Source organism: Rhipicephalus microplus, chromosome X (assembly GCF_043290135.1).
Source record: "Rhipicephalus microplus isolate Deutch F79 chromosome X, USDA_Rmic, whole genome shotgun sequence".
Lineage (NCBI taxonomy): Eukaryota > Metazoa > Arthropoda > Arachnida > Ixodida > Ixodidae > Rhipicephalus > Rhipicephalus microplus.
Genome location: NC_134710.1, coordinates 147,492,403 through 147,517,447, shown reverse-complemented (window position 1 = coordinate 147,517,447; position 25,045 = coordinate 147,492,403). Strand labels below are relative to the sequence as shown.

Here is a 25,045-nt window from a genome sequence, read left to right as displayed (position 1 = left end):
TCTAGTCAATAAAGGAGATGTGACTCCTTACAAATGGCATATACAATATGCGCTTAGAAAATGCTAGTACTGTGTACCGCTGCATTATTTTCATGCAAACTGCAGTAGTGCCGACTTTTATCTTAAGATCGATTTTTCAGAGTTTTTTTTTTTCATTCCTCAGCGAGAAAATGTGCGTGTGCTTGGGGAATCGACTGGAAAGGTCAGGTTAATATAAGCTCTCTACTTTAGCGCTCGCCTATAAAGTGTCGGCCCTCAAGATACCACCTCCGAGTCCTGTAATTAGTTATGATGACCAGCAAAGACCCGTACGACGCTCACTGTTCAGTGTTTGTAGATAATGAAAGCTCTGAAATTCCCGGACAACTAGTCGTTACAACCAATTGAGCTGACTCTCGCCATAACGGTACTCTGGTCGGACAGCGCCGTGAACAATGAGTGCCTGTCAGGCGCCAGTAACGCCACTTTTTCTGAATGGCCACCTTGTTGAATAATATATGGACGTGAAGTAGCTCTGTACATCCATCCAACTCTTACCTTGTGTGAACCTAGTGCTTATCAACTATTTCATCTGGGCCCTTACCTTCAGCAGACTGCCACAGCACTGCAGAACTAGAAGTCGTACGTATTCTTCTAGCCACGAGGCAATATTTTGATGGGAGTGAGATACAAATACCGATGTATACATAATCTAGGTAGACCGGTAAAGGAATCCTGTAACGGTTTTTTGAAGTTTGAAATCAAATCATTTGTACCACAAATGTACGAATGCCGCTCCCGGCGATTATATCACTGCCCTCCTTCCAACCCCTACCTTGACTCATAAACTCATGGGACACGCTGGCATACCTGCCGATCTCAGCACTCTGATGAGCACACTTGCCGTTTGCACTTCGCCCTTTGACGGCCTCCGAGATATCACACTGTCAGGTTGCACGCAATCTCTGAGACCATGGCCCAGTGCACCCGGAAGCTCGTGCGCCGTCTGGCAACGAGGATTGCGGGAGTGGTTGATACCTGCTCCGACAGCTTCCGCCACCCAGTCAGCCGATATTCCGCGCATTCAGAGCCAATCAGATCAGGAACCTGGATGACGTCGTGCCACCAGAGGATTTCGCACTGTGAATGGACGGTTGAAAACACATTTGGCTAGGCAGTAGTGAACTGTAGAGATTCGCAGCTTTAAAGTGTTGTAGTGAATCACATAGCTTGCACAGAGAGCTAAAGTCTGTAACTGATTCTTAGGACTTGGTCTACTGGCCCAGTGGGTTAATAAAAAATTGTAAAAAACGCTTCGGGGTCCCTTTCAAGTGGTAAGAACAAATATGTATTGGCCTGCTGCGACGTGGCTCGTATTGAGGTCGTTGTTTTGGCACAAAAAGCTTCTGAATTCGCTTTAGGAGAACATAATTCAAAGTCAGCTGCCAGTCGTTCACTGACCGTACTGCAGTGTTAAAGCCGAGCCTGTAAATGCCCTATTTGTGTGCAGGTGTCTTTCTCCTCAACTAGCTTTTGGTTATCTAGCCCATGTGCTTGTAGATGAAAAAGCATGGTTTATAGCAAATTTTGCGATGTAGCGAGCCCTAACATTGTTCCCCAAAGACTTCCTAAGCTGAAGCCTAACTGCCACGAAGCACTCAGCGCAAAGCAAAAGTTATACCTATCTTCACATCAGGTGGTGATCCCCTTAACTACAGACTCATTTCTTTGAATGCACTTTCTCAAAGCTCCTCAAACATGTTATTCACTTTCAGATTATTAATTATCTCAAACATCACAACATCATTTTCAAACAGTAGCATGGTTTTCGCAAGGAATTCTCTTGTGAGACTCAGCTTGCAGGATATAATAACGACCTACTCACCTTCTTAGACATAGGGTATCAGGTTGACGCCTTGTTTCTCGACTTCTCGGAGGCATTTGATCGTATTCCTAATTACAGATTACTACTCAAGTTAACGCATCTCAACATTGACTGTCACGTCGTAACATGGATTAAAGACTTTCTCTCTTCTTCTCCTCTCGCATTGAATTTTCCTCCATAAACGGCTCAAATTTTTCAATGGCGCAGGTCACATCCAGCGTACCTTAAGGAAGCGTGCTAGGCCCTCTGCTCTTCATCATATTTATCAGTGGTTTACCTAATGACACTTCTTTCCACGTTAGATTATTCGCTAACGACTGCGTTTCATATCGTGCTATCAGAAGTGACGAAGACCTCAGAGCCCTGCAATCTGAACCCGAATTCATCAGTTGACGGTGTTCATCATGACAAATGAAGCTAAATCACTTCAAAACTAAACTAGTCTCCTTTACACGAAATTGTAGCCGCCTTCCGACCATTTATATACCTAATCACAGACTCGTAGACTCAGTTACGTCATACAAATATCTAGGACTTCACCTCTAATTCGATCTCTCCTGAAACAATCCTATCAATGACATTCTTGCAGCTGCTCACCGCTTCCTCGGGATGTTAAAACATAATCTTCTTTATACTCCCACGCATGTGCAAAAACTGGCGTATATTACCATCACCCACCCAAAAATTGAGCACGCTTCAGCTATACGGGACCCGGATCAAGCATACATCATCAATAACATAGAAACCCCGCAGAACCATGCTGCTCGTTTCATTTGTTCTGACTACTTTAGTTTCACTAGCGCCACTGCCTTGAAAGCTTGTGGTGGACTTGTTAACCTTTCCCTTCGTCAAAAGCTTGCTCACTTATCTTTTTTCATAAAATCTATTATCATCCATTGCTTCATGATGATTTTTTTTCAGTCACCCTTGGCAATCTTTCCTCGCCGCGATCATTCTTTGCAGGTCAGGCGCATCACATGCCGTACCTCATCATTCGCTTATTCGTTCATATCGAAAACCATCATTGAATGAAATCAGCAGCTTCGAACTACCACAATAGAATAGAACATTTCAAAATTTAATGAAGTTTTAAAAAATGATAACGAAGTTAAGAGTTTTGTGCTGTTCTCAACAACTCATTTCATTTTCTGATTGTGGCCTATCATTATGTAATTCTGGTATCTCTCGTTGCGTTTTTAGTTATTTCTTTTTCTATATATTTAAGAGAGAGCGGGTTATTCTGTTGCTTTTTTTCACTATGCATATTATATCTTTTTGTTTGCAATTTATTTTATGCTTGATGTGTATCCATTGCATTCCTTTTTTTTTACCCCACCACCCTATGTAATACCTTCCCAGTGAGAGCCTTTAAGGGTTTCTTGAAATAAATAAATGAATAAATGAAGTGGTTGAGGTAGACTTCAGAGGCTCAGATGCAAAGATAAAAATAACTGTCTCTGTGCTCGTACTTATAGCGTATATAGCTACGAATTCTGTCGATGTAGATTGATATTTAGTTTCACCCTCCCTATTGTAAGAAAGTTTAATGATGTCGCATATACTTGTAATGGTCGTATTTATGGGGGCGTTCTTTTTCTTTCAATTGCCACGGTTTTAAAACCGTAAATGCGGTCTTTTTTTACAGCCATAGCTTGCGAGGAATCCGTGATGCAGTCATTGCCGGGATCTCAGCAACTTAGGAACAGAGAAATGAGCTTGACAAATTTGGTTGTTGGGAACAGTAGGCTTGGAACAAAAAAAACAGACCATTCAAAGGATTTATCTCTTCGGTGCAGAAGAGGCACAATTTTGATGTGAAGGCCCCTTAATATAGTTTGAATCATTAGAAGCTTCGGAAGTAAAAAATATGCGAGTTGCCAAGTGAAACACAAATGCAAAGGCGGCGCCGACATAAGTTTGCCTTTACTTCGCTTAAACAGGCAGGCTGCAAAAACTTTCATAATTCTGAACGGGTTGAGCTAAATGACGTGGTATGAAGCCTCTTTTAAAGTGTTTTTGGGGCCTTCAGGGGTGAAATCGGGAGACAGGATGCGACTATGGAAACAAAACTTTGGCTTCGAGCCAAATGAGCCTCGGTTTTTGTGAGACTAAGAGGCTGAAGACGAAAAGGAGGCTACCACTATGCAGCTTTAGTTAGGTCACCCATTATGCGATGGCTATGGACAATAACATCTCCAGCAATGTTATACGTGTTGTTAGTACAGGACGAGGAAGCTACTTCGCAAAGAGGAACGAACGCTGAATACGCTTTTGTGACACGATGGTGTGCAGGTCAATCCAAAAATTTATCTGTGCCAAATCTGTTGCCCATGATGACGAGTGATCACCGACGACAAGCCAGCGCGTCAAATAAAATAATGCCGTCTTGAGAAAACGTAAAATAATACTAACTGGTCACAATTTAACAGCGATAAAAAAGCACCGTATAAAAATACAGATACCAATGGCACTGCATTGTCGACACAATAGAAAAAATTGCAGAAAAGTGTCTGTTTTATGAATTCGCTTGATACAAAGCAGGGAGACTGGGTTGCATCAACACATAAATGCCGTAGCGAATTCAATAGTCATTTGCTGAGGTGCGGCATGTAGAAACAATGACTGGTAGCCTAACTGTAATCTATTCAGATATATTGTGCATGGGTTTGTAAAAGTATTTGACGTAAATTTTGAGGCAGTCCTTCTGAGCTGATAAGAAGGCGCTTACTTCATACAATAATATGTATGAGATAGTTTTTTCTCAACAAACATCTGTGCTTCCGAGCCCTATACTTGATGCGACAAGCCAAAATGTTTTAAGATGTTCTATAGAAGCACCATAGCCCTCTACAATATGAATTTAGCACACTCTAGTGATCTTGAGCTTCATAAAAAATGTAAATACAATACTAGTGCTAATATGCATATATGCGTATAAAACAGCATGATCGAAAACATTTGTACGATGAAATATGTCACATTCTAATACACACAAGTTACATAAAAGAGCTGGTAAACTCGTCTGTTGGCATGGGCATACGCTGGGTTCCCTTTCAGAAGGGAGAGGGAGGGGCGATAGTTCATTGCAGTGCTTCCTCTTCCTATTAGGTCAATGGGTAGGGCAGACCCCCCCCCCCCCACTCTTTGGGGACAAAGGGGGCCCCTTACCTTCCTCTCCCTTTGCGTATGCACTTAAAGACGCATTGAGATGCACATACATTTCATTTGTGCCAGTTACTGCAATACAACAAGCGAGAACATGCACATAATGTAATACAATTTTTGTTACGTGGCCTTTTTTTTGATGATGTCTGTTCAAGAGTTTCAATATTGCCGTGGCATAGACTTTCGTGACACACCGGCTCATAGAATGCCAAGCTGTACGATAAAAGTTCAACTTTTAAAAGTTTCTTCAAGATTTTTTGATGATTTTTCTTAGGCACATACTTTTAGTAAATTATAAGGTGTACGTGACCCAGTGCAATGTATACATTTAAAATTGTTTTCAATAGCACCTACTCGTTTTACGTATAGTTTTGGCCGTAACATGTTTTCCGTTATTAAACAGCGGTGCCCACAAAAGAATCTGCCGACGAAAGCTTTTAGTTATGAATCGAAAAATTAGAAAATAAATAAGGCATGCAAACAAAGATACAATGAACCAAAGGACCGTGACTTTGGTGCTCCTCTCTTGTGAACTTCTTGTCATGCCGAACTTTTTATGCCAATAAACTGAACTTTTTGTCGAACTCAATAAGTTTTTAATTTTACCCCTATGTAATCCTTCATTTCTTTAATTTTTTACGTTCCAGTCGCACTTTTGTATTCCGATAACACACATTCCACTGCAGGTATTGTGTTCGTCTTTCGCTTGCCAGTATCGACGAAGGGGCGATTATGTGAATATTGGCGATGCTCCGCTGCTCTGTGATGTCTAACTCGATGTTTTGGATTAACTCAGGCTTTGAACACTAAAAACCTCGCTTACGGAACACATCGCTTGTTCCACTCTTGTGAAGCAGGGAAGCGCCTTTACGCGATATTTGAGCAACTTTGGCGAGCGACGGGTCTTTGCGCCTACAAATGTTCTTTGTCAAACCTTAGTACGCACACCATAGGCCACCTGTAACATGGTAGCAGTAAAACATACTGTCTAAAAGCAATTTAGGAGCAAACGAATCCAGTATAACCCATTTTCTGTATTCTGCAATTTAGCTTTACTATTAAAAATAATAATTGAGTTTTTAAGCCAAAAAACCACGAGGTAATAACAAAGTATGCCATAGTGGAGCTCTTTTAATTAGTTATAAACAGCTGTAGTACTTAAACATGATCTAAATTGAAGTGCATAGGTGTTTTTTATTTCACCCCATCAGAATGCGGCCGCTGCTCTGGAACATAGCAACGAAACACTTAAGCCACGGAGCTACTAGGGTGAGTTAGGTAATAATGAAGAAAACAGATACTACAAGCTCTATTACTGCACTAAAAAGCAATTAAGAGGGCACTATTGCATGATTCTGCGTAATGAAGCTGTTGAGCAAACCTTCTGTTGCGCTGGTCCTCTTCAGCCACTGGAAGCACTCTGTGGGCATATGGGGTACTTTATTAGTAGGTACGAGGAGGGCTTCAGTATACAATGAAGTAATTGGGTACTCAAACGAAGGCAGAGCATCCTGACAACACCAACTTATTGCGCAGAGGATAAGCAATGACGTCACTGTTGTTTCGATGCAATGTGAGCAGTAAACGCAAGGTGGCGTGTGCTGTATTGATCTGTTGGAACATGACTTCGCAACGTGTCCGATTCGGCGGACGCGGACACTGCAAAATTCTTGGCGCAAGAGACTCCACGTCACGTGCTGTCGTGCCATACAAGTAAACGTAAAATGGCCCAACAAAGCAGCCAGTTTTCGTCCTTGATTACGGCAGCCTGATATGCTGGGGTGTGCGGTGTGGTCGTGAGAACAAACGCCTGCATTTCACGCGAGAATGGCGCAAGCATAATGGAAGCTGCTTGTATAGCCCTACGCAAGCTATATACTAGCGGCGAGAATGGGCAGAAAGTTCTGGCATATAAATGGCCATCCGGGCAAGGGAAGCCATGAGAGGGCCTTTTTCACCACCGAGGTGGCATGTTCACGCCTGAGCGGTCTGCTGAGCTTCTGGAACGCAGGAACGCAATGAGTGCGCGTTCGGATCGCTGGTGGACGATCGATGAGGCTCCGCCGAGCCGGCGTGATCGTGCCGATACTGTCTTGGTGCATGCGGGTTCACCCGGGTGAACCCAGAGGCAAGGCGCCATCAAAATTCGCTCTGAATTTAAATCAGGGAGGGTTACAGCCGACTGTTTAGGGCAACCTGGAAGTTTTCGCGTGCAGAGACTAAAATGCATTTGCTTATAGGCACTAAGCACCGACAAGATTTGAGACTTCGTGGGGCCTTGTTCCGAATAGTTATATTTGATTTAAGGCTGTCTCAGCTTACCCGCGATCGGGAAACGTATTGCGATGTGTAAATGCAAGTGCATTGGTGTAGTCAAGCCTCTGGGGAACGTTGTGAACGCAGAAGAATGTTTACAATTTCCATTATTAGGAATAAGATTATTTCATATGAAAAGGGGTACACTCATACATTGCGAAATAGGCATCATATTCTTGCAATCAAACCTCGCGCCTAGCTGAATGCAGCATTCTTTGTGTTCTTTCTCAATCTTTATAATTTCTTGACAATTTCCCGGAGTACTTTTTCGATGCGTATTATAGACAGAACAGAAAGAGAAATGATGCTGAATTTTATAGTGCAAAGCACACATGCAGGCAAGAAATGGTTCGGCTGGATACATACAGGCTCGGAGAAGCCACGGAGATGTAATTTTTGATGGACTTAAGAATGAATGCAAGGCATACGGCATACGTAAAAATGTGCAATATACATGTCTACAGACACAATTACGTGCATGCAGAGCAATGCACGTGTAATGAGAGTTCATGAAAATTTACGAGCAATATTCTTCAGCCGCATGTCAAGTCGACACCAACGGTACTGCGGCTTATTCTGTGACATCGTCGAGGCTAGTTTGCTCTGATATTCAGACAGATATCCACCAACATTGGTGCATTTTTTGTGAGTTTGAGTACACTAATGAAAGCTCCAAAAAATCTAGCGCCGCCTCTCCCTATTTCCACTGTGGAATTTCATATTCCGAAGGCAGTTATTGTACACAAAATAAGAGGTTATCAAACTGATAAACAACTTGTATTTGCTTTTTGTCCCAGCGAAGCGGTCTAGCGTAGGTGTTGCTAACAAACTTTCGTTATAATAGTGCAGGTGCACAAGTGCTTCTCTAGCCATTAATTGTGCATACCAAAAGCACCTAGTAGGAAACAATTCTCACTGAATAGTTCACTGCACCATTTGAGTATATCCAACATACCAACGTAAAAAACACCTTACCGAGGTGATTCAAGGCCTAAACAAATTGTGTGAACAAGCCATCTGGCGCTGTTCTGGTTCATTGTGCCATGCGTTGATAACCTCTGAATACAGCGTTGAAGGACTAGACGATGGGAAGCCAGGTCAACATTTCATATCTCTTCATAAATAATATTTCTCCTCGCTGGTTTCGTTAACGTTCAGTGAAGCCCGTCCGCGCGGTGATCCGAGGCAAGCAGGACTTCCTGTCAGCGGAGTTCCGCGCCGAGGTGGAGTGCGAGGCCGAAGGATCGCTGCCACCGGCGCTCATCTCGTGGTGGCTAGACGGCGTGCGCCTGAACACGTCGCTGGCCCAAACTCGCCTGTCGGCCGGCGGCAACGTCACTACTTCACTGCTTGGTTTCGTGCCGAGGGCGAGGGACAATGGACGCCAGCTCAGGTGCGTCGCCACCAACCCCAAGATGCCAGGGCACGAAGACGTCGCCGACGTTTGGCTGCTGCAGGTGCACTGTGAGTCATCACGAACCTATTCTCGTCCTTCTGAGGCACAGCATTGTCAGCACTGACATGACCAAGTTGCGTCAAGCAATGCCGGATCAACATGTTCTCACATGCACTAACTTACAAGTGTAAGTTAGTGCATGCAGATTCATGCTTTGGTGGAATGAATTTAATAACATTATGCAATTGAAATTAGTCAATGACTGAAGTGATTCGATGACTGATTTGGACAGTCTGCAGTAAGCACGAATGATTTTGTTGTGTCTTATTTACAGCGCAATGGTACGTATTTTCATGCCCTACACATGCAAACCAAGTTCGTTTATTTCTACCATCGCTTTAAAATATAAAGCTACAAAAACACGGTGTAGTGATGTAGATGTATTAAAACATAGCTTTGGCATGAGACGCACCTCTGCTGTTTCTACAGTTCCGTTTCACTACCATTTATATTGTGTGATCTCATTTGGTGAGAGTCTTCCGCTCGTAAACGTGATTATCTTGATGCTACATATATGAATGTCAGTCCACGCATTCACCTGTGAATTGTTGTTATCGTTCAAGGCGTTATAAGAAACCCTATTACAGAACAGGAACAGCCCCGTGCCACGCACGTATAACATTCTAACTACATTTTAACCACTGACGATAGATTTACTAGAGCACCGATGCCTCAACCAAAAATATTTGTGGCAAACCTTCGGTACAATGCACAGGGCGCAGTTGAGCAACTGTCGCCTTCGACAGTGCCTTTGTCGATTAGGTAAATGTTAATGATTTCCAAAGAACAGCCATACAGCATTTGGTACGCCATAGAATAGGGTATATTTGTTTTTTAGGGGAAAGAACATCGGTGTTTATTTTTAATATTAGGCTGAGCTACAGCAACCTACTTGTTCCGCAGACAAGCCCCGGGTCAGCCTGGCCTGGGGCAACAGGGTGAATCGGTCCAGCATCGTGCAAGGAACCGACGTCTACTTCGAGTGTGAGGTTGACGCCAATCCACGCCTCATCGAAGTCTCGTGGCGCTTCGAGGGCCACGAGCTAGCCTCTCGCCTCTCGAACTTTATTGTGAGCAACCAATCTCTGGCACTGCGCGGAGTTCAGAGCTCAAACTCTGGCCACTACTCGTGCGTGGCAGCCAATGCTGAAGGTGCATCAGAGTCCAACAGGGTCTTCCTGAGGGTCCAACGTGAGTACAGCTCTGTATTACAAAAAGGTTGTTTTGTATTAGGCATTTTAGGCACACCTCGAAGCTGTTTTTACGTAGTTACACAGAAAAAAAGAAATCGGGAGATCCCATGTACCATGGGCATTGACGTTATACAAAGCATCCGGAGGGATGGTGACTGTGTTGTACTTAAAGAAACGTTACGAAATGACAGTAAGGATACGTACGCTGTCAACAGCAACAAGAGTGTTAGCAATATTCGAAGCGGTAACCTGACATTCAGCACTTGTGCTCACAAGCATCGTAGCCCTGGAAACTGCTACATGAATTAACTTCTGTGGATGGCGCTTAACTGCAATTGAGGTTGACCCGACGTGACAGCTATACCATGGGAGCACATATGCAATGTTTACAAATTTATATATTCAGAAATGCAACCGCAATAGAAGTTTTACCAACACCATGCTTGAATAATGTTTTTTTTTGTCCAAGTCATATTGAGACCTGGTGTACCCCTATGGCAGATTGCTTGATAGCTATGCAGAATGCTTGAATTCAATTTCTGGGGGGGGGGGGGGGGGGGCTGATATTCAAGTTTTATAATCACCGAATCAACGCTGTCGGTGTCAGCTTTATTTGTTCTTAACGCTTTTGTGTTAGCATTATTGAAGTTTGACTTGCCATTCCTGGGTAGACAGTGATTGCTTATCACCTCAGGCACATATCTACTTACATGTGGCACGCACGAGCCTGTGGTATACGGGTTTGTGCCCCACATGCCTGGTGGAGACGGTTTTACGATGGACGTGACGAGATTGCAAATTGTCAATGTCATGACCAGTGAGTCATATTCGTCCAACCAGCTCCCCCCCCCCCCCCCCGCCTGCATAGAAATTTTGGTGCACCGCAAGTCAAGGGGGTGATCACAAGAGCAGTCAGACGTAGGCGAACGGACCGACCGACCGACCGACCGACTGACCGACTGACCGACCAAGACAGACAGACAGACAGACAGACAGACAGACAGACAGACAGACAGACAGACAGACAGACAGACAGACAGACAGACAGACAGACAGATAGATAGATAGATAGATAGATAGATAGATAGATAGATAGATAGATAGATAGATAGATAGATAGATAGATAGATAGATAGATAGATAGATAGATAGATAGATAGACAGACAGACAGACAGACAGACAGACAGACAGACAGACAGACAGACAGATAGATAGATAGATAGATAGATAGATAGATAGATAGATAGATAGATAGATAGATAGATAGATAGATAGATAGATAGATAGATAGATAGATAGATAGATAGATAGATAGATAGATAGATAGATAGATGCCATATGTGCCTGCAGAAGGGAAAAAAATGCTTCACATAAAAAAATAATAGTGCTGACAGAACTGGCTTCTCCACATGATCAGACATAGCGTGAAAAAGCCAGCTTTAGAAGCTTCAGTCATAGAGAAAAGTTTTTGTCCACGCTTCAAACGCTTTAAAGGGCCACGCACCATCCCGCGTTTAAAGATGAGGTGGTGGTTTACTTCTCTGCTTCGCTACCCGTCACAAACGCTATGCACCCTTCACCTCCTCTTAGTTCTTTAAGCACACGATATCCTGAGGCTCAGCACTAAGTGCTAGAGCCTCAGGATATCAGGACATCGCACTTATCGGCTACATGCTGTTGCCACTTGTGCAGATGTAAACACACAAAATGAAGTGTGATCGGTTGACCGCGCACAATATTCATGCAAAACAAAGAAGAATCAATAGTCGGCGGCATGGCAAAGCTGTGCAGGAGACAAATCACATTTGATATTTCGCGTTATGGACCAGTCAATTGAGCATGTACACTCCCCGCCGCTGCGGTGTAGTGGGTAAGGTACTCGGCTGCTGACCTGCAGTTCAAGGGATCGAATCCCGGCTGCGGCGGCTGCCTTTCCGATGGAGGCGGAAATGTTGTAGGCCCATGTGCTCATATTAGGGTGCACGTTAAAGAACCCCAGGTGGTCAAAATTTCCGGAGCCCTTCACTACTGCGCATCTCATAATCATATGGTGGTTTTGGGACGTTAAACCCCACAAATCAATCAAAAGCATGTACACTATAGACATCACGGAAACTACTGTCTGCGTCACAGAAGTGCGCAAGATGGAAAATAAATATCAGAAGAGAACATTGATGGCGCTTGTTTTTTGCAATTTGAGAGCCTCGTGAGTGGCCCTTTAAAGAACCTGCAACACTTGAAAAAGTAATCATCAAATGGTCTCATCGAAAGATTTTTCATTCGCACGAATCAACTGCCGCAAAAATGTTTAGAATATGTCGAGTAGGAGCGGAGTTGCTGTGATTTGTCACATGCTTCAGCGCTTTGTCTTTTTTCTCGTACCAGTGAGTGCACTGAAAACTACGCGTGTAGGCGGATGAATACAAAGCGAGAGGTGTTCCTTCATCGGCATGCATTATGACCGTGCCCACTTTTTTTTTTCTTTGTAAAGCGTAGCTTGTTTTCGGCGTGATTGTGAGTGCGTGTTCGGGCAGGCACATGGCCGCATCCCGTGGCAGTTACAGTAACTAAGCAACTCACGCTGCTGAAATTAGCAAATGGCCATGAACATTGGGATTATGGCAAAGGCAGATAGGTTCATGGCATGATTTGTCGAGAAGTAGAGGAACGATTCTCAGCTGAATTTCATAAATATTGTACCACGTATCAAGTAAACAAAGTGCAATGAAATGTACAGACCATACACTACTCCGTAAGGCAACGTTTGTACCATAGAACCATCAACACCTGCCAGCATAATAAACGAGGAGGAGTAGGCTGACTAAACGAAAAGTTGGTCCCCACAAAGCTGTAAACTTTGTGTTATTGTTTATTTAGCAGATACAGTCTTACTGCTTACATCTCACCGGCTTCAAAAACTCTGAAAAGAGCCTGTATGGTTGCAATTCCATTCTTAGTGATGTGATCATTATATTGAAGAAGGGAAATTTTCTAGGGCTCTTTTTTTCTGCTTGACACACCTTAATGCGGTGTTCATTAGGGTTTTCCTTTAAAGTTTCTTTTTGATTGTGATTGAGCACCACTAACGTCAGTCTGTCGTGAAAATTCTGGTTTTCCATACGTAGGTTTCTTGAACCAGCACTGATCACTAGTGTGCTGATTGCAGACCTTCCGGTGTGTGACCCGAACCTGCGCACCAAGTATACCGCTGGACGCCACGAGGAGCTGCGAGTCCACTGTTCAGTTTTGGCAGACCCGTGGAACGTCAGTTTTCACTGGTCACTGAACGGCTCCGCGGGTCATCGGCGAGATCTGCAGTGGGCAGTCTCGTCAACCACTGACCCCCGTGGACTGGTTACCAGCTACCTGCGGTACACGCCCAAAAACGAGTCTGACTTTGGTACGCTCAGCTGCTCCGCGCGGAATGTAATCGGCCTGATGATGCGTCCATGCATAATCCATGTGGTTCCAATTGGTGAGTCTGTTCATGCATTCTGCAAGTGGTACTTGAATGACGTGTATAATGCGCAAAATGCAGCCTGTCGAAAGCCTTAAGGCCTGCAAGCGAGCAAATCGAATCGTCAAATAAGTGTCATGGTTTTGCCCAGATTGAGCGGCAGTCTTTAAGCGACCTCACGTTACGCGGGGCTTTCGTTCACCTAATTCTATATGTACATTTTCGCCAAGAATCCCTCACTCCACCTTCCTTTTGGCCACTGGCACATAACTCTTATGAATTGAAGCCTTCGCTTATTATACAAACGGTTCGTGCTTATGCTTCTCTGTTCCCCGTCTGATATTCATAGCGATTCAGTGAAGGGTACTTCATGCGATCACTTATCATAGGGTAAAAAATTAAAATTTACGAACAGTATTCAGTAATTAAAATGCAATAATCCACCCGTATGGCTGCCGGTGCTCTTTTGTCTCATCGAGAAAGCGCTCGATGATCGCGTGGGGGTCAAACGCGATAATCATGAACCACCGGGGCTCTCTCTTCGATTTTATACCACAATTCTCTGACAGTTCTTACTTTGGGACATCCTTCTGTATTATATCAACTTTTTACTTGCACTGTATTCTACTGAATAAACATTTTTCGTTTCCGTTAATGATATAGCTCAGTGTTCACATCATTCAACGATGGTGCAATTAAGCGCCCGTCCTCCGCCATGTTTCGATTAGTTAACTCTGTACCCCCAATCTGCGTGCGATTAATTTTTGTATTCTTCAAATTTGTTTTTTTTTTGCTTCCTTTTATGAACTTTTATTAAACGAGTATACTTTAGGAATTACTTATCATGTTTTTTTTTTTTACCTCTGACAGTAAGGAACCACTTTTACATCAAAATCGAGACCACCCCAATTGCCGTTATCTTTCCATTACTCTGTAGTGTAGCTTTCGCGGCATGAGCAGTATTATAGAAAGAATTGACCATTTTGTGACAATACGCATACTTCCTGCACAAATGTGCCTATTTCGACAGGCCCACCGATGCCTCCGCAACATTGCAACGTGAGCAACCAGACCATGGGTGCACTTCGCGTGGACTGCGAAGGAGGTGCTGAACCAGGCCACAGCTTCCTGCTCGAGGTGCACGAGTTGCAGCGGCGCCGACTAGTGGCCAATTTGAGCTCACCGACACCGTCGTTTTGGGTGGACGACGTGCCTCCTGGCACTAAGTACACACTGCTCGTCTACTCCTTCAATGGCCGCGTCCGATCGGAACCCGTGCTACTCAGCACGCACACATTGACCAACGCTGCACAGGGCTTTTCTGAGCCAGGTGAATAGGAGGCCTTACACGTTATAGCGTGAATGCTGAGTGGCAGTTCCTAATGTTGACCGCTAGTGCCTGCGGACAGCAATCGCACATATTGGCATTTAACCAGAAATTTTCAAGACGATCTCTGTAAACATGCATGCGCTGAGGTATAGATATTCAGCCGTGATTTTGTTAACTTTAAGCGTGCATAAGTTCTTTGAGTTGAAGCTATTTCAGCCGATGTTTCCAAGTTACACGAAGGGTTGTGGACCTGGTAGCCTCAGCCCATCTATGCAGCGGAAGCGTGACACGCCTTCATAGTCATAACAAATAGCCAGCCTCTTGTAGTTTAGTTGAACACTTATGCACGACCATATCAGCATACAAGTGAAGATTTCTGAGGTCATAATGAAAACGCAGCACTTAGTGAAAATTATATTGACATGCACGGCTGGTTACAGTTTCATACTCGATATTGATCTCATAACAGCAAAACAAGTATAAAGCTCAAAAAAGAAAACATTTAGAATAAAATGGGTGCTTCGTGGCCAGCCCTAGACATGTTTAAATAATTAAAACCATTATATTTTTGTATATCAATGTTCATGGCTCTAGGATGGTTGACCATAACACGTAACAATAATAATTAATAGCATTTTTTACCTAATCACGTCCACTTTTCACCGGAAAAATTTGTTCTCTTTTTGCTTCTCTGCGTTCTATGACGAAAATCTAGCAATTCTACCTACATCCATGTATTGAAGATTATGTACTGTCTGCGGATACAAAAACTTCCGCAGGCAGGTTGCTATGTATTTTTAGTGCCATATTTTCCCCGAGGCCAGGATTCCGGCTCACAAGGGGCTATAGTTCTTAAATGGTCCACCACGTGACGCAAGAAGTAGAACCCTCCCCCTCATTTGCGATTTTCTCCACCCATCACCAAGCTAACGAGTTCCGTACGGAATGGGGTTCACCACTCAACCTGTTCTTACTCATCGCCCCTCAATGTGGAAGCCAAATAATGGTGCTCTTGCCACCAGCGCGATCTTAATTTTAGAGAGCCGGCCGGTGTGGAGCACGCGAGCATGTTTCGCCCCAGCCATGCATGCATGTTTTTTTTTTCAGACTGAGGACTTCTGTTTTTCTTTCGGTTGGTTGAATTCGTGTCCTAACTGAACAGTATAGATGAACGAAGAGGTTAGGGGCAGCTGAAATGCATTTCTTTTATTTTGTTTTGTCAACTGTAATGCATTGTATTCATAATTATAGCTTCAATACTTGACTTTGTATCTACGTCATATATTTTGTTACCACATTATTAGTGCTCCGAGATTGTACTCTTCAGTTATTCATTCGGAAGCTCTTTCACTTTCTTATTTCTATTGGGCGCCTATTCTGTGCTTCACTGTACATAAGGACCTAAATATATTTCTATAAAAAATAAAAGGGGGGATGCCAGGCCTGCCCGAGATACGCAGAGCAGTTACAGCGTAAGCTGTAGAAGCGGCTTTTATATAGAGCATTTTATAACCTATTGTTAGCGTCTCAATTGCTAGCATATTTGCGGGCGTCTTATTTAGTCGCATAAAAAAGGACGCTTCAAAAAATGGCTGGCTTCAAGAAACAGTGTTTCCTCAATTATTTCTGTTCTACGACCTCTTAGAATTTAATAAACGAGCTTTGCAATTTCATCTCAGCATTACTTGTTCTTCAGTGACTATTGATGAGGGACAAAATATTTTTTACACTTATAACCTTTATGTATGTTACTATATTCTTGGCTGAATTTCAGTAGCCTTCATATATTAAAAAGAGTAATATGTTAATTACTTTTGTAATGCTTTATTATGAGAGCTTTCACAATGACATATGCAGAGCTTTATGCAATAAACAGTTGAATGTGCAGTGATCTCCACGAAATTGATATATGTATTGAAGCCCTGTACAATAACAAATCAGCTATGGGACTTCAATCCTTGGCTGATGATTTATGGACTAGCATGCTGACTTATAAACCAGTTTTAAGCCACACTGTTCATTTCAGTAGACATTATTGACAGGGGGTGATTCCTCTTGCGCTTGACTGTCGTTAGATTTTACAGCTTGATTCTGCGATGGCAGCGTTATGTGTTATGAATTGAGGGTTATGAGTAAGGAAACAATTTGAGCTAGAACACCAGCGCCATTGTTTCCTCGGTCTTTGTGCCACTAGTGCGTAGCTGCACCACTTTGATCTGCTTCTTTTCTATGACTTGGTTATGACCTAAACGACCTGCAGTGGTCAAGTTTTTAGGTATTAAAAGAGAAGCGAGAATTGAATGCATGACCGAGCAAGCATAGTAATCTCTTTATAAGCCTGCCTCTTTCTTCATTAAACTGTTCGTTGTTGGTCGATTCTTCATAGATTCATAGATTCTTCATAGATTCATAGATTCTATTATTCTTCATAGAATCATTCGTGAACCACTCTCGATTCTAAGTCACCACCCTCTAATTTGCCTGCCGTATGGAGAAGTCTAGCGTAGTCGCTCAATACATAGTGCCTTTCCGGAAAGCAACAGGGATGTTAAACGGCTTTCATCTTACTGAATGCCTATATCAGATTATTTATTACCGATGGAAGGACTAGGTCATGGTTGCTGAACTGGACGTCACGAATAGCTGGAGCAACGGCTGAGTTTTTTGGTGACAGAAAGCAGCACAGTAATATAAAACTTGATTACACGCTTTTTACGAATGGTATACACACTCATATATTACCAATATCATTTTTTTAGTTGGCGCACCGCTTTCAATACATCTCAGCGACCAAATATTACTCAAATAGGGTTGCAGTTAAGCAGTTCTGAACACTGAAGCGGAGTTCTCATATTTTTGCGAAGCCCTCTCGAGAGGTAAAGGTTTCAGTTCTTTGGACAAAATTATTATCCAGCATTGTGTCTTTTAGTGCTATTTCTTTTCTTTCTGTCTGTGTCCACGGTTTTATAATGCTAAGTGGGTGTCACGCCGTGTATTGAGAGGACGACCATCGTACCGCGGAGAGGAACGTGCGAAATACACACAACACGACAACCCTTCCTCCCTGGTCACCCCACCGTCAAGAATAGAATTGAATCCAGCCCAGCCCATCACCATCCCATATGTGCCAGGTACAAGTGAAGAGCTCTTCGGGATTCTCAGGAAAAGCGGGAGACACGGCACTTTACAAGCCCTTTCTGACGCTCACCCGTTTGCTACCACGGCCAAAGGATCGACCTGAGGAGGAACACGAAGGAGTAGTCTGCAAGGGGCCGTGTTCTGAGTGTCGAGCCAGCTACTTAGGCAAAAGTGAATGTTTCTGTTTAGCAGGCCCACCAAGCGGCCGACAGGCTTGGTCTGACGGTCTCGACGTGGGAGTCACCCGCTGCGCGCTAACGTGCGTCTTGCCAGACAGAAATAAAGTTCAGTCTCTCCTCCCCCTCATGTTAAGATTACGCCAACATAAGTACGACGACAGGAAGATGAAAGTGCAACACAGCAGTCTTGCGGAGCCCTGTGAGAAGCATGACCATAATGTCGACTTCAACGGAGCTTCTCTTCTAGAAACAAAAATGAATCTAGGAAGGAGGCTCTTGCTCGGGCCCTGGCACATTCAAAACACAGCTGCAAAATTGAACCGCTTGCTGGGAACAATGTCACAGCCTCCGTAACGCGAGGAGAAGGTACAGACAGAGCCGTGGTGCTTCCATGACCAACACAGTCATCTCCTGAGGAAGGAGCAGAACCATTGACCAATCGTCGGGTCATCTACGAACTTGGCTGGAGCCATAATAACTTCAAAAATCTTCTACCCAGCCAGAAAGATTTCGTTCGGAATGTTAACGTTTAAGCTTGAAATCATGCTCTGCGCATGAAGGAACCTCCAAAATAAGCTGCCAGTTACACTGAAAAGCATAAAGCACTGTGCATAGCGCTGGCTGCTAAAACGCTGCTCGTGTGCAAGTCATAGAACTAGGTGAGCAAACTTTGCATGAGTAATTTAATTTTAATTTTGGTTAACGCGCTTGGGGAGCTTTAATATATATATATATATATATATATATATATATATATATATATATATATATATATATATATATATATATATATATATATATATATATATATATATATTATGCTGCATGGGTATTTGTTGTACGCCGAATAAAACTATACAAGTTATGTATGTTCAAGTGAAATGCTGTTTGCATCTGTTTTATGGCATTGTCATTCAGGCAGCGTGCTTGTCTTAGAAGTTCACACATAGAACAAATTTTTTAACCATTCAAAGCAAAGTAATTATGGCCATACCCAGGAATTTATTCTCGGGGGTGTTTTTGTATGAAACAGCTAATATCAACTGGTGGTCGATTTGATGGTGCGTTATACCTATAGTATCACCGGAAAATCTTAGGAAATAAATAACTCTAGGGGTGTCAGAATCCACTGAAACCCATGTAGTTACCTTCCTGAACGTCATGAAAGTTCGCGTATCAAGGCTCTGATGCAGCTGTGCGCTTTGCAAATTTTTTAGCGCACACAGAATGCTACAGCTGCTTGCACTCAGCATGGAAATGCACTTATTCGAAACTAAGAATGCTTGTCTTACCAACTTTGTCCATGTCCTATTCCTCAGACGCTATGCCACGTAATGAAAGTTATAGAACGACACACACGCAACGACCTAAAGAAAGATACGAATAAGAAATGCAGTGTTGTCGTCATTCGTATATTTTCTAAACTTCTTCTGTCGCCTGGGTTTTTTTTTCCCTGCCGCCATGAACTCAATCCAACTGGCCCAATTAATAGTACAAAGTGAGTCATGTATCCCATCTAAAACATTCCGGAAAAATGTAATTATTTTCTTCAGTGATGGACCATGGTCTATAGTAAGAATTGCGCATGTGAAATACTACGTGGGTCATTTATAATCAAAATACATGGGCTGTAAATCCGTATTATATTCTGTTTTCGTAATGTGTTTAAAAATATTAACATTGTAAGGTTTTCTTTGTGTATTGATTAGGAATCAATAATCTAAAATAAAAAATAAGATGGACACCACTACATAATGTGTGCAACGTATCTGCATGTCCCGATACAAATGTACAATATGCTGTGCAAATCTACAAATTTCATGGGTAGTAACAGCACACAAACTCACGGGACGAAGTGAAGGGACACAAACAAGGAACTTCGCGCTTGTTTCGGTCCCTTCTCTTCGTCCCGTGAGTTTGTGCACTGATACAACCCATTATGCATCACCAACTAGCCCTACTATCAGTCTTCCTACAAATTTTACCTACAAACAGACGCGAATGTCAGGACTATAACAATCGAAGGCACACACATGCATGTGCATTATGCAGTTATATGTGTAGTGTGCGTTTAAACACCTGTCTCTTCCAAAAAAGAATTTCTATCTACCCTGCTGACGCATACAATAACTTTTAAAAATCAACCTATACAGGACTATGATCAGTCGCATATAAGCAACAGAACCAGACACCTATTGCAGCCACATAAGTACCAATATGATGTGTCATCAGCATTACTCATGTTTGTCGAAGGTTAGCGTACGCAACAGTTTGTTACGTGCTTTCGAGAGCGTAACATATCACATGAAACGACATGTGTGTGTGTGTGTGTGTGTGTGTGTGTGTGTGCGTGTGTGTGTGTGTGATTTACCTTTGGTTGCAATACCAGTTGCTAGTATCATATCAGTGTGCCATTAAGATCAAGAGTTATGTGGCAGTGTACAAGGCCGTGAAGAAAGTGTCAATATTGTCTCCAACGCAATTAAATGTTTCAAAAAGCTACTGCCCCGCCTGCTCATGCGCTTAGGCAATAAAGGAGCGGTACTTTCGCGATGTGGGTAACATAAATTTATTCACTTGAATGAACTAGCGCCTGCAGTTCCAGAACAATTATGCCTGAAAGGAACTCCTGAGGATCTGAAGATACCACAGCGAACATCTCAACCATCCCACAGCGAACGTAATCCTCAAGAAAAGCAGGAAAGTCATAATCGAGAATGTGGTCAGGCGATGAACTACAATGTCTGCAATGCGATTCACGGCACTTTCATAATATATAATTAAAAAATTAGCACTAAAACTTCAACGACTGATGGAGAATATCTTTATGACATGAATTTAGGAGCCAATATTGCACTTTTCAGCTAAGATGTTATTTACTCAAGAAAAAAATTCTCAACGTGTAAAAGAAAGAAGTGCTAAAGTAGGATTAAAGAGCAGCCCGATGAAACCAAAGATAATGGGAAGCGACTCGAAAAAAAGGAGAGATTGAGAGTGACAACCAGACTAGAAGAGTATGTATACGTGCTGCTACTTATAAATAGAAAGCCACCCATGCCTCCCTTATTTGTCACTTTCACAAAAAAAAAAAAAAAAAAAACTTAGGTTGTCTCGTAAACGTTAGTCATTTGCAACACTTACGTGCTAATTGAATTACCACTAAGCTTTGAGCAGAAATTGACAATTTTTTCAGTGATAACTTACAGACCAAGTACGTGAATAAATTACTGAACGTGCCCTTGAAAAATATCATGAGTGTTACCACAAGGTTTCAATCTCTACATCTAAACAAAGTAGGTGCTCACGCACGCGTAGTCCATCTCAGCATATTATTGTAACTTACCATAATCGTGTATGAAAACCTCTCACGTGTGCCCGTCTGAGTGGTAAGAATACGAGAGAATAAGAGATTCGAGTGGACCAAAGAAACAGATTACACAAAAACGAATTGTCATGAAGAGAGCCATGAAGAGACCCAGTTTAATATGGTAGCACGATGCTACTGGCTCTGTACCAATAACAGTGCCGGACTCCTGCCACCAGCTGTCTCGCACGCGATTTTGACTTTCCTCCACACATCTCCACCCACCTGTACTTTAAATAAAAAAAACCTGCTCTCGCAATGACAATTATCCGTCCGTTGAGCGGGTTACTGAGCGAAGAGAGCGGGAGGAGGTATAGTTTCAAGAAGAGAGAAAAATGGTGATTCTTCCTTGTTGAGAGCCCTGCCCAGCCTCTGACAATGGTGTTCGTCTCTGCTCCCCCTCTCCCAGCGTTTCGTATGTGGGCACGCAGTTTGAAAAAGGCGTTCGTCAAATTTTCAGTGCGTGGATGAGGCGGCCCGAGGACTACGCCGCCTCCGCTGTCGTATACTTAGCAGTGGACCCTTGCTCATGCTCAACGAGATAAAGGAACACTTCTTTTTGTCAAGATGGTATTCCCCTACCCATACCCTAATTTCTGTAAGGCACGGACTTACCACAAGCCTGTGCGTATCCTAACCAAGTGGTTGTGCATGACATAAACGTTGTTGCCATATAGACTGCATGCCAAGAGCCACCCATCACATTGGGATGACGAGACCTGCATGCTCCGCGTATGTGTTGTTTCTCGGCCACTTTTAATCATGCCCAGCCTCGAATTACGAGAGTGAACTAATTAAAGCCTATTAAATGAGAAAAAAATAACGTTGCAATGCTTGTGTAGCTTTTCTATTGTTATCACGAAAAGCGGTTGAACCTCTTTAGATAAATGTAGCTAGAATTTATCATATGTGCAGCATTTTAACGAAATAGCGTTATAGAGCTCGTTTCGCAGAAATTCCGTGGTTGGTGTTGACGTCGTTGGTTGTGAGCAAAGAATCATGTTGTGCGTGACACAAAATTAATATATATGTAAATAAAATATTATAATAATTAAAAATTTCCATGACCGAATGCGGATCGAATCCAAAGCACTTGAGCGGCAAACAGCGATTCTACACAGCCATGCGTCTGCTTGATAGTAAAGTGAAAATAACTTCCCCTGCCTAAAAATGTAGTGAAAACAACCTTTATGTTTTGCCAACACACGCATCCCTCGTACAGGCTTCACAACACAACGTGTAACTCCGCAGTAATATTACTTAGTGCAAGCGCACATTGCCATCGGTCGTCATGCAGAACATAACATGCGATTATCATAACGACTTCGTGGTTTAAAGCCGGCCACCCATTTTTCAAAAAAGCACACAAGTTATTGCACGTATTCTCCTAATATCGCATAGTGTGTGATTAGCAAGTTCATGCGGGTAATGGTTGTCACACGCTCGTGGTTTAAACATGTTACTCATTACGGAGGACGCAGCCGAATTGGTAAGCCTCACAGACACAAGTCACTTCCAACTTTATCGATTACATTGTAGTCATCCACAAGTTAAACTTCTCGAGTAGCATCATAATTCAAACAATAAAAAGTATGCCCTAAATGGTGTATGTGTGCGCAAGGGAAAGTATATCGCGTTAAACTCTTAAGCGTAAACTTTGAAGGTCCCTCAATTTTATTTCTACGGTTTTGACGGCACGTGCGCGTTTAGGTAATTGTTATTGGATAGTCTCATGCAGCCCCCCCCCCTCCTTGCCTTGTATTTTTTTTGGTTTCAATATGTACTATCCTCGTGAAATGTAGCTCGAAGTGCAGCAAGCCTTCGCGATGGTGTAGTGCGTATATGCCGTCCAGTCATCACCATTCACAGGCGGGAGCATTTTATTCGGCAGCTCTGCGCATATATACGTGCCTGTCCATGGTGATAAGTGGACAGCGCGCAGTATGCTATCGCGAAGACTTGCTGATGTTTGGGTTTCATTTGACGAGGATAGTACGCTGATAAACAACACAAGAAATAAAAAAAATATTTGTCACTTCGCTTACGTCTCGTACATCTGTTGCGGAATTTCAGCTCATGAAGTAAAGAAGATGCAGAAAGATAGATTTTTGAACTTGGAATTTCGGTTTCTACGCCGCCGCCAAGGAAAAATGACCGTGTATCAACAGCCGTGATGTACCCCGCGTGAGCCGAAGGCGACGCCGACTCTGAATGACCCTCATAACGCCACCGGTCGAGCAGTACGATGAACACCCAGCCAGTCCTAGCTTGACTAGGCTTTCCCACATTTGGCTAAGTGTTGCTAGTTCTATTGATACAATCTTTCGCACATATACAAAAAGTCCTTGCGTGATCTCTCTCGCAAAGTAAGTTTTCGCCACTACCTTATGAAACAGCATTCATTTGGAATCGATTAGTTGATCAACTGAAGTGCAGTAGCTTTATGATGTAGCTTAGAGTAATTAGTCCAATTAGCCTAACTGCGCTGATTAGTGAAGCATGGTTTAGTCTAGCGTAAGTATCAATTCCATAACCTGACATGAGCATAATTGGTTAATTATCACCAATAATTATTATTTACTATAACTACCATGAACCCTATCAGACTTGAGTGCACAGTAAATACGCGAGCATAGGTCGAAACTTCCGGAGCCCTGCACTACAGCGTCTCTCATAATCATATGATGGTTTTGAGATGTTAAATCCCACATATCAATCAAATACACGAGTTATGTTCACACTCAATAAATGTTCGCAAACCTGTACTTGGCCTTTTATTAACAATAAGTTGATAGATGACTAGCCGAATAGGCTCGATCTCGGACGCAACGAACCCTCAAAATTGTTTACTGGTGTCATAATAGTATACCTTCAATAGGAATCTTCACTGAACACACGTATCAAAGTTCATTTATCTTTGGCACCGAACGGTACACTATCTCATCGGGAGACGGAGCTACAGGTGCCTGATGGCAGCCACACCTTGAAGAAAACAGGCTACCAAACTATTTTTTATCGCACAATTAAAGCATTCCTTACAACAACTTGAACAAAAGACATTACACTACCTAAATCACAGAATTCTTTTATATATATATCCAGGCACATCGCCACAGTAGCGATTGAAAGGCGAAAAGTGGCCAAATATTCGAAGAGCTCTCATAGGCGCTGTGCCTTTATCTATTATGATTCGTCGAAGTCACAGTATTGTAACCACTCGAACATAACTCTACTAAATGAAAGGTTTCTACATTCGCTACTTATAATCGAGAATGCTTTTAGAAAACTCGCAAGAGAGAGGAGTTCATCATGTTTTGCTCTACATTGCCACAGAGTGACGGGAAGCGCCACCGCAAGCAGGTGAGAGGTCGCTGACTTGCACATGAGCCATAATCCTGGGGTCGCTCGAGAAAATAAGTTGTGCCATTTTTGTAAGGCAGATGCTTGGGCTAGTTGGTGGCTTTTTCTGTCCTTGTCTCTTCTTCTGTAGTTACGCCGTAACTACTCGTAGTCTTGCGTTGTGCAAATATGTTGATTCCCAATCACCAGCGCTCTTTCTGTCCTTGTCTTTTCTTCTGTAGT

The 25,045-nt window shown here is 42.9% G+C and overlaps 1 protein-coding gene across 1 annotated transcript in view; it reads left to right on the top strand.

Annotated features, from left to right (window-relative positions):
- LOC119176882 (neural cell adhesion molecule 2) overlaps positions 1-25,045 on the top strand; it is a 407,687-nt gene that overhangs the window by 374,734 nt on the left and 7,908 nt on the right. The window contains exons 5-8 of the mRNA XM_037428224.2: positions 8,504-8,809; positions 9,705-9,992; positions 13,162-13,470; positions 14,483-14,782. Of these exons, the coding sequence (XP_037284121.2) occupies positions 8,504-8,809; positions 9,705-9,992; positions 13,162-13,470; positions 14,483-14,782 (1,203 nt within the window). The remainder of the gene's footprint in view (positions 1-8,503; positions 8,810-9,704; positions 9,993-13,161; positions 13,471-14,482; positions 14,783-25,045) is intronic.